The following is a 13,922-nucleotide window of genomic DNA, read 5'->3' on the forward strand; positions in this document are numbered from 1 at the left end:
TTTGAACTTGGAAGATCTTTCTTTCCCCACCAACTGGTCGTGATAAACCAGAATATGACATACCCGACAAAAATAAATAAATAAATAAAAATAATAAGTGAAGTGAGTGTAAAAGCCAAGATCAGGCAGGCTGAGTCACAGCTTGTCATGAAGCCCAATGTGGCCAGTTCCTAAATGAAGCTGATCTTCACTGACTGCTCCTACAGTGTGACTATTTTTCTCATTCTATTAGACAACCCCGATTTATGGAAATATTGTGCATTTTACAGCGCAACAAAGTCAAACTAAAAATTAAGCATGCAGAGCACTACTCAAACAAACCAACCTCATTTTGAAGAAATTATTTGAGTCACCGATTTATGTTACCTCCAGGCAAGTTTCTCTTTGGACACTGACAATCTGGTTTATATGCGTTTCAGATACGCCGGACTAAATTTAGATGAATAGGAAACATAATACATAATCTCCTTTACACACAAAATGCACGACTCACTTGGTTCACCCCGGATGCCCACGAAAGCTCAGCTGTTGCCTCGGAGCTACATTCTCCGCCTGCAGCTTGGCATACCATGAAGCTGCCATGTAGCGTCGTAGTGGAGAGGAGCTGGATGTTTTCAGATGGCTCACCAGATGGGAGTTGTTTTTCACCCTTGAAACATCAGCGGGAAATAAGTGTTCTTCTTGCCTGAGGTCTCTGTACCTGTGCCACATTTGAGCCTTCCCTTCTGTCTGTCTGTCTGTCTGTCTGTCAGTCAGGGGTAGAAAGTTCACAAAATCCTCAGTTAAACAAGTATCTTTGTGCTCATGGTTGTCCGTTTGACATTTGCTCGCTCACTCTTAGAAAATTCTGTTATCTTGTAGATTAAAACTTAAAATATGGTAATCAAATGATATTTTGATCTATTTTTGCAAGTGACAAATAGTAATGACGGGAAAAACACATAAATACTCTTCATTTGGACAAAAGGTCCAATCAACCTGTGCAGCCAGTTGTTACAACTCATACTAACTTTACAATGGCTCTCTGCAAATATATTAGCTTTGCGTTCAGTTTTACAAACCCAGATTTTCACCCTGAGTACTTAAGTGGCTAAACCGAGACAAGGTCATTATTTCAATGTTAATACTTTTTGTGATGTTCGGTGGGTGGTTATAAAATAGGTTTTTGGAACCAGAAAAACTGGAGAACGTTGATCTAATCATTACTCTCCTTTAGAAAAAGTCAAGTCACTACCCAATATGATAAACATAGACCAGTGAGACATATCATAATTCATATCCAGGGATGGAGTGATGATGTTTATTATCTACCCGATGAGACATGGATGAGCTGAGCTCATGTATAAAGTAACATCTTCTATCATTAGTCATGGACACAGTTCTCAACCTTTTGTCTTTATAAACACCAACACAGTGGCTTTGAAATGAACAAGATGTACTCAATTTAAGATGCTAAGTTTTTACGACAATCAAAACGCCTTCATCATGAACATTGTGATTTCCAGTGTTTTACGCTGACGGTATATAAAAAGTGCGGCGGCCTACTGTTATCGACTTTTCAACCTGTGAGTTTTTCAACTTTATTTTGACTTTTGGAATCATTTTTGACTTTCAGAGTATATTTGAAGTAATCTTGGCAACATACCTGATAAGAATGTGTCCAAGGGATTCTATCAAAGCAAGTAGGCAACGTTTATAGTTGACTAGTGTAGGTCACCTACATTCTAGAGCTGGAGGAGATTGAAGTGGCATGGATGACCTCCATTTTCCTTAAACAAAGGTCACAGGGTCAAACAATGACTGTAATATTGAGATTCTAAATTGTGACCCTGACTGTTTTTTTTTTCTTTCCTTTTCTCTCTGTTTCTCAGATTCAGATGACTCCTCGCCATTTGTAACAGGTATCATTCTGTACAGAAACTTGGGAAGTGTTCTGAATTTGCAGAGGTAAGACCATCGAATGAAAGTCGACGTCAAAGTTGTGTTGGACTCATTATTTTATAATAGATTACATTTTGTAGTTCTCCCACTATGGTTGGGCGCTATTCAAATATGACACCGTTTTACAGTTATACCATCACTAATTTCTTCGCACGTCTGTCTACTATAGGACGTACTCGTAGCCCAAATCCTTTTAACTAAGTTTGAAAGGGTTACTAATTACACCTTTCCTGAAAAACACATCATAGTAGTCCCCAAAAATGAAACATCAAATTTGATCAAAGTAATAAATAGTCAATGACGTGCACTTTTGCAGTGCTTTTTCATATATGTGCAGCAGTTCTATTGATGTCTATCAATAAATAAACTGATTTGTGTAAAAAAAAAAAAAAGCGCATGCGGTGACAATTCCATCTCCATCTGCCAATGGTTTGTCACTGTGTTTGCATACGTCAAGTACTTTTTAGTTGTAGAACGTATTCTGATCTTTTAGAAGCATACAGAATTGTGAAAATTAAACCTTGAATCTCATCAGTCCTCCCATGTTTGTTTGCAGTCTTTGAACTGCTTTCATCTCGCTCAGCTCCTCTTCACACTGCCATTTCATTTCGTTCTTATCTTCTTCCATTTTTTGCATTTGATTTGCCCCTCCAGCTAAATGAGATGAGTTTGAGGCAAGAGACTAGATGACATGAAAGATTAAAGTGACTGATTGTGTTTTGGACTGGTGAAAGCGTGATTGTGCTTTAAGCATACACTGATGATGTGAAGAATCAAAAAGCAAGGGAGCAGGATTTCAACGCAATTGGCCGTTCGGAATCGTTCGGCATACAACCCCCATTAGCAATTCATTTCCTTGTGATTGTCTCTTTCCTCATGATTGATAGAGCCTATGAAAAATAGGAATCACAAATGGGGAGGAGGCTGGACAATAAAATGGCATGAAATGCTATGAAACTATTGGGAAACAATCTGCCACGCTTCACATGTTAGGAACAAAAAAAAATATCAAGAAATTGCTTTACTTGGAACATAAACTCATATACAAGCATACTAAGAGCTGTATTAAATCGTCTTATACAATAAAAAATAATTGTGTTTGTTGTGGTTAGCAGCACAGTATTATATGGAGTACAGTGGTTCGTATTTTGGTTAGCTAATTTAGCGACATGAGAGGGGCAAACTCTAAAAGCTCAATAGTATTGAGGTCAGTTCCACACAAACGACAACCGTGAGAAATGTAATGGAGCATACAGTGTTTAGCCTGCGGTGTTTTTTTTTTTGTTTTTTTTTAATTTGGCTTGGTGCACAAATGGTTGGCGCCCTCAAATTCTGCTAAGCATCAATTAACATGCAAAACTATAATGTTGCAGAGTAGTTCTGACCTCATGGTTTCCTCACGATAACTTTGAATTCCTAATTTAAATTTTCAACAGACATTCAAAGTCCAAGAGATCATTTTTTGTCTGACTGGAATTATCTTCATTTAAATACAACCCTTATTAAATAATTATTAAATATAGGCCCGACTCCATCCTCTGCAAGGCGAGCTCTTGCAGTTTGCACGCCAATGTTGTGCACAGACCCCTAGCGTGTCTATTTGTGTTTCTACAATGTCAAGTCAGCATGTGCTTCGTCCATCCTGATTTTAATGCAAGGGATAACGCCACAATTACCTGGTAAAATTCTTCGTTTCCTCTAACAATGACCCATGTCCCAAGTGTAACTGTAAAGCCTGGTAAAATACCAAATGAAAGAAAACTATATAAAAAAATAATACTCTGGCTCGTACTTGCAACCACACTAAATGCCAAACTTGCATTGGAAACAAAAACAAGGCCCACTGTGCCACCAGTGCAACAAATCTGTGTTTTGTAAAATGATGTGATTGCCACAATGACATTCCTTTTTTTTTTCTTCCTCTTTTCTCCCTGTAGAAATGGCACCGTACTCAACTCCAAGATTGTATCAGTCACCATCAAACCCACTCCTGCTTCCCTTTCTGCTCCAGTTACAGTTGAATTCTCTCACTTGTTCAACGTGAGTGACAAATCAATGTTTTAGAGCAAGCCAACACAGCAGTCAATGCCTTCTTATATCAATTTCACAACTGTTCCATTTAACAGGGCACCATCAACCAGACATGTATATCCTGGGATGAGAATGAGAGGTAAGATAAGTTTTAATATTTATTCAAACTAAACTAATGCAGACTTTGGGCTCAATATTTATATCTTGCGGAAAAATTGTTGCATCCTGAATTTTGTGCCCATGCAAGCCTTGATGCTCTTCTCTGGGAATTTGGTACATCTTTCTGCCCCATGCTGGGAGATGCGGTGTACCAAGAGTGTTTCCTCTGACACGCCTGGCGCACCTGCTAATTCGGTGGCTGAAATTAGACGAAACCTAATGCCTCCTGGAACCCCATTTATATAGATGCAGGTAGTTTCAAGTGATTTGGATGAATTTGATGGCGGTGCAAACAGGCTGGCTCTGAGCTCTGCGGACTGTATATTGGATGTATTCATATTTCATCCATAACCGTCACAATAAGGTGTATCAAACCACCTGAATCATCGAAGAAATACCTCAGTGAAGTAAATATAACTAAAAATAACTTATCCGAACAAAAGTTCTTTTTATTGTCATGACCGTTTTCTCCTAGAACATTAAGTTCATTGGGGAGAGATTGAACCGAAGTCTTCAGTTACTCAATCGCTTCCTACAATAATCAAGTTGTGAGATGTTTTTATCTGGATTAGATAAATTCCCAACATATTAGCATCACAAATGTTAACAATTTGTCCGTCTGGACCCGCTATTAGCACAGCAAATTACTAGGAGGAGGTTCTGCAGAGACAAGCATCTGGTAGGCCTACAGTATTTCCCTTGTTACATTTAATTTGCTGGAAGATGTGCAAAAGTGTGAAACTAACATGAAATACAGTGTGATTTTACAGTTTCTGATCCTGCATAGCAAAGCAAATTGACTTCAAGGAACAGAGGTTTTTGCCCAATTACAAGCTAAGGAATCTATGAATTATGTCAATTATTTAGCATCTCACCAAAATGTAATGGTAAGATGTAGTGGTAAGATCTTTACAGACCAATCATCCACAATTCATATGAAATGTATTCTTCTGTGCACATTGATTTGCACAAAATTATACCGTACATCAGGGGTGTCAAACTTGTTTTTTTCGCGGGCCGCATTGTAGTCATAGCTTTTTTTGGAAGGCCATTATGACTGTCAACCCAAATAAATGTATGAGCACCTCATATTATATACTATAAAAGCTACAAAACAAACTGACAAATAACTCGTCTTCAAATCAGACGAGTAAAAACTGGTCAAATATTAAAAATAAAAGAGAGATTAAAAGTGAAGACAATTTCCAATTCTAGTAATGACACGAATTTGATGCACAATTTGTCTTCGCGGGCCACATAAAATGATGTGGCGGGCTATATCTGCCCCCCGGGCCTCGAGTTTGACACCTGTGCCGTACATGTAAATGACTTGTCCTCGGACAAGGTAAATAGAGATCCATTTAAGCTACTTGAAGATGTCGAAATGAAAGTGTGACCCTTGACTTAAAACAACAAAGGGAAAACGAATATTTCCAAAACACTATAGCCTATATTTTCACATGATGTAGTGTTTGTACATTTGGATCATTCCATTATAGGTATTTGCAAACTATTATTTTTTATTATTTGATAGAGGGCAATGTCTTTGTTTGTTTGTTTGCATTTTGTTTTTGTTTTATGTTTCTCTTTTGGAAATAAACGTGTCCGCGCAGAAACCTGCAGCGCACCGCCTCAGCGCTTCCATATCACCGCATTCACGTTTCTTGCTGCGCGTTAGATTGCAAATAACGGAGATAACTTGGATTAGGATGCGGGTGTATGTCTGGGGGCTTCTGACTGCTTTCTTTGCCTTTTGCCATCTCTACTTTTACTGCATCGCCTCTTTTTGTGTGTGCGTATCGATGTAGCTCCTCTCTGCTGGGATCCTGGTCTGCAAGGGGCTGCAAAACCGTTCTCGTCGATTCACACAGAACCAAATGCCAGTGTGACAGACTGTCCACCTTCGCCATTTTAGCACGACTTCATCCCGAAATGGTAAGTGTGATTTCGTCCAAAGAACGAGTCGCGGAGAGTGTCTTAGTGCGCTGTAATGTCCACGCACCAGCCTTTTTTTTTTTTTTTTTTTTTTTTTTTTTTTTTTTTAACCCAGGGCGTCATTGTCATTACATTATCAACAGATCCTCCCCCTCTCCCCATCTTTGTCACTATCTCTCTGCCTCGCCAAACCAAAGCATGCTGCGTAAAAAGAAAGAATTAACCAGCTTGCTGACCATAAATAGCTATTATTTACGTCATCAACCTAAGAATGCGCTTGTGTTTGGGTCGGGGGAGGGGGGCTGGGGGGCGTCATGTAGGATTTGCAGTATTACATGTTGACCACTGGTTATATTTATAAATATTCTAATCTAATTTGCACTGTACATGTTTTGCTCCATATTTGGTCCATTTTCATGAATGTATAATATTCTGCATTATCCCCTGCGCAGAATTATTTAAGATTAAGTGCTAAGGCAATTAATTTAATGCATAGTTTAATCTTGAAACAACACAGTTCCTTCACAATGTGGCTGGAGTCCGACACAGCCAAGCAGAATTGTGTCATCATGGGGAAACAGCGTCCCAGAAATCACAATTTTTCTGTGAACAGTCTTCACATATTGCTATTAGTTATTATTAGAGTGTAATTGCTTTAAAAGCTTCCTGTTCGCTGGTTACCCTGGTAACAGCATGGGTTCCCATAAAGAAGTAGGAAGGCATGCTGCAATTTAGACCTCGGCCAATACAACTCAAGTAGAAGGCCAAATGAATAGAGCAGCAACATTTGACTATATGCTCTCATGTGTTAGAATGGCCATCATTTTAAATCATGACTATTGTCTAAATTTAAGAACGATGAATTAATAGTGTAAGGGCAAGGTAGGACCCCCACTGTTGACAGTATATGAGATTGAACCATACTCATACAATTGCAGGTTGTATTTTCTGCATGAATAAAGCTAATTAGTATGATTTTATTTTGCTTGAAAATACAATACAAAATGCATCAACTGTAGTTGATGCTATATGATAGTGCCAAGTATCTATGGTGTAGACTAGTGATTCTTAAAATGTGTTCATATAAGGCTCTTTCTGGTAGCATGGTACATTATGATTAAATATTGTTGTAGGAATTTGTGTTGAGCAAATTGTTCCAGAGTTTTGTTGTTCATGAGGTCTTATTACAATAAGTAATAATTACGTGAATTACAATAAAAACACAACTTTCCAAAGGAAAAATATTGCTCAAAATATCTGGTAGTAAAACTTTTTTCTTGTCCAGGAATGTGCCAGTTTTATGTGCATATTGTCATGCAGTGCTGTTTACATCCATGCTCCAGTTCAAGGAGTGCCATATACGTGTTATTACTTATTGCTTACTTGCAGAAGATGCTGCATCTTTGATAGTTGCATTAACCTTGATTCGTTGTTCATACAGTGCTAAGTGAAGCGAACTAATACTTTCTTGAAGTGCCTGTATTACACTTGACCGACCTTTATGTCTACTTTATTTCGGCTCATTATTGCCATTAGAGACGTTATTGTTTGTACCTGTGACTTCATGGTGATGCCAAGCGTCTGAGCCGGCTAAATTTCTGAGATAGCAAGTCCAAGACATGGATGTCCTTTACTTCTTTCTGCACCATGCATCCATCCAGAGGTGTTTAATCTGGTTTGCACAATACAATCTTATTGAGGCGATGCACTGAGGCGACTGATCATTAATTCGAACAAAGGCACACTTTGGTTTGCCATGCATTTGCATGTGCGTGCGACTGTGCAAGCGGATTCTTTGTATAGGCATGCGGCAGATGAGTCCTCAGCAATTTTGCTGCAGTCAAAACACGCTTTTGTGCTCATAATTCCTCATTACATGCTTGGAATTGTGGTACAAATCTAACAGCATGCTTCCTATAGCAAATGTCAAGCAAAGAAATGTGTACCAGCAAATACAATTAAACGGACTTGCAAGTACGTTTGAATATTTGGAAATACGTTCCAACGTACTTGCACGTTTTTGAAAGGAGAGTTGGGCAATGTATAAACATTAGGGGTGCTAATAATTCTGGAACACGATGTGATGTAAAATAATTATTGCTTAATGTGAGCTTTTTTTTCTTACTGGATAAATATGTTTGAATTAATGGTTTGACCTTTTTTTTTTTTTCTTTAAAGGTTTTGTTCCTATATTTAGACAAAATTGAATTTATTAAAACCTAAAGAATATATCTTTACCATGGGTGCCAATAATTATTGAGGGCAGTGTAAATATGTATTTTATCTCCATTTTCTTCTCGGCTCTGTCTGAACTGCCACCAAGCAGTATAATTTGGTACAGTATTCTTGTTTTACCCGGTTTATTGTTCATTGTCAGACGTATACTGGAATATTAGTACTTATTAGTACCACTCTGTTGTACTATTCTGTTTGGTTACTGGCCAGTGGAACATTTCAGTGTTGTATTGGTAGTGTGAAGCTAGCCGCTATGCAATTTCTTCCTTCTGATCTAGAAAATTGAATGAAAGAACAAATTAACCCTGGATTAAATTGGTATTGTGATTTTTTTTTTTATCTGCACTTTTTAATGCAGTCATTCCTTTACTGTTGATTGCCTTCAACTTTGTAAACTCGTTGCTCTGGTCAAATATGATGGGTAGGCAAACTCCCCCTCTTTCCTCTGCTGTTGATGCACTCTGCAATCTATTTTTTTTATATATCTATGGCCCCCATGCCAATGATCTGCTGTGAATTTCTTACTAGTTTCTAAATGGCCCAGCCAGTCTGTCTGTAACTAGCCTCCTACATCCCCAGAATAATAAACACCTTCACTCCTTTTTTTACTTGTACTTTCGATCTTCTTTTGTACCCCTCAGTCGTTTTCCCCTCTGATGCCGCATTACATTTCCACTTTCCTTTTTTACAGCATACATAACCTATTACTCTCTTGCTGTTATTTCTCATGCCTTTTTGCTCAGCCCAAATTTGCTGCAGGCATTTTAGATTAAAAAAGGAGAGTGAAAGAAAACATTCACAGCATTTTAAGGGAAACGCTTTGGAGTCTTGGCTTAGTACAACGACAAATGTGTGTGTCTGTGTGTGTGTGTGTGTCTGTTTGTGTGTGTGTGTGTGTGTGTGTGTGTGTGTGTGGCGCGTGTTCAATGGTTGATGTATTGATTAGGATCTTTTTGGTAATTTGGAATATGTTTTTTAAGGGGGGGGGGTTAGTAACAATAGTGGTGAAAAAAACTATACCCGATCACAGATTTAATCAGAAAATGGAGCAACACATCTATTTAAATAACTTGAATGTTTAATCTGTGCTAAATTTAGGTTCCACAGCTCTTTGCTTAAAATGTAGTGCATATTTTCTTCCGAAGTCACTGGCTCAGCCCAGGGCATATGTCGTCATTTGAGGCCCAAGACAAACAATTTGTGACCTCAAGCTGAAGCTAACTTGGGTTCTGCAGCAGTACAACAATCCAAAACACAACAGAAGACTCAACTTTTCTATGAAGGAATGAAAGAAGGAATGAATACGGTTTCAGAGTGGCGGCACGGTGATGAACTGTACGTCCGCCTCACAGTGCAGAGGTGGTGGGTTTGTGTTCGGCTCTGACCTTCCTGTTCTATGTTCTCCCCATGCCTGTGTGGGTGTCTTCCAGGTACTCCCATTTCCTCCTATATTCCAAAAACATACAGGGTGGGCAGATTGACCATTGCCCGTAGGTGTGATTGTGAGTGCGAATGGTTGTTCGTCTTTGTGTGTCCTGGGATGGGCTGGCTACTATTCAGGGTGTCCCCCGCCTACTCCCCTAAGTCAACTAGGATAGGCTCCAGCATGCCCGCGACACCCGTGGGGACAAACGGTAGAGAAAATGGATGGATGGTTTTAGAGTAGGCTTGTCAAATTCTGGACTTGTATTTGATTAAAATGCTGTGACATGACCTTAAAATGCTAGTCATAGTTGAAAAGTTCTCCAGTGCTGCTGAATTAAAGCAATACTGCAAGGCAGAATAGACTACAATATTTCATCAGAGATTTGAAAGACTCATTGTCAGTGATATAAAGTGCTGAGGGTGGCCTAAGGAGTTATTAGGGCCTGATCAGCAGACGCTATTATGAAGCCGGCTGGCTTCTGTACCACCGGGTCTCGTACGTTTTCTGAGGGAAACCCTAAATAAACGATGCAAAAAATTATTTTGTAAGAAGAGTGCTTTCATGGCACTGAAAATCGATTAGGAAGCAAAATAGGGTGGCAAGCTGACAATTGTGGAGAGAGAAGAAATTGTGGCGAAATTTTTGGATGTTGTTGCGTTGTATGTGTGACAGACATAGTTACTAGCTAGTCTCCTAAATAAAACACACGGATTATTTAATTTGTTCATATTTTGTTCTGTGTGGGAGGTTACTTAATATAAGGACCTAGGAATTTGTAATTAGAGGAATGAGATGAACCCAAAGTCTCTCCAGCATGTCCTGGGTCGTTCCTGATTCCTCCGGGTGGGATGTCTAAAATTCACCCTAACCAGATTCCTGAGCCATCTAATCTCGCTCCTCTCAATGCGGAGGAGCAGAAAAACATCTTTCTCAAGCAAGCTCCTCAAAAGCAGAGTCTGGACACCCTGCAGAGGAAACTTTCATTCTTTCAGTATTCTTTCTGATCACACCCTTCCACGTTTCACTGTCATTGTCCATGTGACCACCAAAGTCCCCCCGCACAAGTAGGAGCACACTACATCATGCCCTCCAGGGATTCTAAAATAGATGTATACTCTGAGCTCCTGGTCGGACCATAGGCACGAACAACGGTCAGAACCCGTCCCCTCACCCGAGGTGTAGAAAGGCTACCCTCTTGTCCACCATGGTGAACTTAAATCTACAGACACCAAGCCGAAGGGTCTCTTGGTGACCTATGTCAGGGCGAGGGAAAACACTGCTCAGAATTCGTCTCATCATAGGGATCAGAGCCATGCTGTGTGGTCCCTCATCTCGGATTCTCTTTCACTCTGTAGTTGCCTCCGATTAGAGGTGACATGCAGGTCTACTGAAAGCACCCCACTTCGATTCCTGTCCGATGGGCTTAATGGACTTATGTCTTTGCCATGGATCATCAATAATGAACACAATGTTCAAATAAAAGGCTATCCTCATGTGCATTTGGAATATTTGTTGATAATGAAATGGCTGGATGGATGGACAGTACTTAAATGCTGTATCACAGTTATGGAGAATACAGTTCATTGATACTTGTGCGTGCATGTTATGAGCCCAAACATGAGTTGAATAGGGAGCAATCGCAACGCCGCTTTACTGCCAAGTGAAAATCCTGTAGAGTGCAAGGCTAAACAAGGCGCCTCTCTTTTGGTGATGTGTCCCAAAAGCAAATAACACTGGAACACTCCATATAAAAAGGGCAAATAGAAAATAAATAACTCATGTAGTTCTATATTGCTGCACTTCTAAAATAACACAGATGGGGGCAGGGTATTGAGTGTAGACCAATAAATATTATATTTTTCATTTAAACATGTGAAGTATCAAGACTAACTGCAACTGCTCTGCAGCAGAAGTTAAGCAGCAGCACATTCTTATTCAAAGACGTTTGCCAGACATTCACAAACATTTTTGAGTGCCGCCATCAAAGTTTTAAAATTTCTATGCAACAAGAAGAAACTATTAATATTTGCATGATAGACATTTTTATTAGGGCTGTGCACTATTTTTGAATGTTGCAGCTTTGGGACCAAAGCAAGGTTCATTGTGTATTTATATAATCTGTGTAGTGACAAAAAATAACTGATTTTCATTCTACGCAAGACCTCCTATCAAGAAAGCAAGTGAAAACTCTCTCAACAGACATGTTTCCATTTCACTGCACTCATAATGTTTTTCTCCCCCATTTACTTTTAGAGAAGGAAGTGACTGCAGTGCAGATTAATCAGAGGGATTTAATTAACTTGGCCCCAACACACACATCAAACTAGCAGACAAGACAGGCAATAAACTCAGCCAATTATCTCTTGCAAAAGCTAAAGGTTGATGTCCTGGAATAGCCTGGATAGGGTTTAGGGTTAAAAAATCTGACTTGCAACATGTTTACTCATAGTCTCCTCACACCTGACCACGGAAATTTCTGTCACAGTGGACCAATGAAACCATTTGAGTCCGTCCTAATATTCAATATTAATTAACTATTTCCCGTTGGAGTGTTCATGCGATCTCTGAGAGGCAAATAAGGGAATATGTGCGTATAGCGGTCTGTGGCTGTGTAGAGCGTCTATAGATATATGGTTTGTAGTCGAGCAAAAATAAGCATCTTGAGTTTAATGAGGATGGGATCTAAGTGCTACGGTCATCTCTGCATTGCAACACCTGTCACTGTTGTTTGTTTGACTAACAATCCACACCATCGCTGGAAACAAAAGACATCACCCATGTCACCTAAAGGCTGCATAGCTACGGTCTTATGTGCACTACTGCTGGATGCAAACAAATTACAGGACAAATACACAGCTGTAATCTGGGCCCTACACACGCTATGTTTTCATTTGAGACAATTTGGCATTTCTTTAATATTTCCACAAAACTGTTTGCCATTAATGCTGTGGATAATTGAGATGCTATTTTGCAAACTTCAAGCCTGTACTTTTGAGGATGCATTAGGAAACTATTAAAAACCTTTGCAGGCAAAGGGAGAGTCTATGCTGTCTATGGAGACCAACCATGCTGTACATAGTACAAAAGACACACACTCACACAATTATCGCTCTACAATTATAACTGCCTGATATGATAGTTCCAGCTATAATTTCACAATGTATTGGTGTAATGCAACTTGCACATGGACAAGTCATCTGATATCAGCTTCATCATAGGTTGGAGGCAGATGGTTTTTATTTTTTTAAAACATTTCATCCTTGTTTTACCACTACTTTTTGGACACATGGTCTTTGGGGTCTATGAGCTCCAGTTTGAGATTAGTTCCTTTACTTTAAATAATAACACTAGTATTCTGTGTTCTCTTCCTTTTTTCAGAATATGGATAAAACACAGCTCCCATCTGTGACGCTAATTGTGGGTTGTGGAGTGTCTTCTTTAACATTGTTGCTACTCATCATCATCTATGTGTCAGTCTGGAGGTGAGAAAATATGTTGCATGAATATCTATAAAGGGGAACTTAGACTAACATGCCAACATTTTGTTATATTTTAAATCACATCTCAAAGCAATGTGTGACCAGTATGAGGACCAAATGCCAGACTTGTACTTGTCACTTAGTCTTCAATGTGCTTCTGCGGCTAGTGATTGTTTACTGAATAAAGTGTTGACTGACAATATGTTATTTCTTCAAACTTCAGTCATCCAATCTGTAACACCAAACAAATCCATAACAGCAAAGTAAGCAGTTTATCATTGTCAGAGATTTGACAGGGTTTTATTCTGGGTACTCACATACATACTCATTTCAGCTGCTCATTGGTTAAATGAAATGTGGCACCATTTAGAAAGCTAATACACGTATTTCTCAACCAAATAAAATGTATTGCAGAAAAGCAACAAATTGAAATAACCAATAACCAAACACAAATCGTCTTTTCTTTTTTGTCGTGCTGCTGTGAAGCAGGATCGTATTTGTTGTATTTTCAACGTTTCCTCTCATTTTCCTCCAGATATATTCGGTCTGAACGATCCGTCATACTTATCAACTTCTGCCTTTCAATCATTTCCTCCAACGCTCTAATTCTCATCGGACAGACCCAAACAAGAAATAAGGTAAGTCCCAATGTTTGTTTTGAACTTGAAATCAAGAAAGCCAGTATGATCACAGTTCCATTTCCCTTTCTTTATTGC

The 13,922-nt window shown here is 39.1% G+C and overlaps 1 protein-coding gene across 1 annotated transcript in view; it reads left to right on the top strand.

The window, feature by feature from the left end:
• The first annotated feature begins 1,874 nt into the window (after window positions 1–1,874).
• LOC133161571 (adhesion G protein-coupled receptor B1-like) overlaps window positions 1,875–13,922 on the top strand; it is a 29,751-nt gene continuing 17,703 nt past the window's right edge. Inside the window, exons 1-6 of the mRNA XM_061290156.1 lie at window positions 1,875–1,947; window positions 3,879–3,981; window positions 4,068–4,111; window positions 5,940–6,066; window positions 13,106–13,209; window positions 13,742–13,844. Of these exons, the coding sequence (XP_061146140.1) occupies window positions 6,064–6,066; window positions 13,106–13,209; window positions 13,742–13,844 (210 nt within the window). The 5' untranslated portion in view covers window positions 1,875–1,947; window positions 3,879–3,981; window positions 4,068–4,111; window positions 5,940–6,063. The remainder of the gene's footprint in view (window positions 1,948–3,878; window positions 3,982–4,067; window positions 4,112–5,939; window positions 6,067–13,105; window positions 13,210–13,741; window positions 13,845–13,922) is intronic.

Source organism: Syngnathus typhle, linkage group LG10 (genome assembly GCF_033458585.1).
Source record: "Syngnathus typhle isolate RoL2023-S1 ecotype Sweden linkage group LG10, RoL_Styp_1.0, whole genome shotgun sequence".
Classification (NCBI taxonomy): domain Eukaryota; kingdom Metazoa; phylum Chordata; class Actinopteri; order Syngnathiformes; family Syngnathidae; genus Syngnathus; species Syngnathus typhle.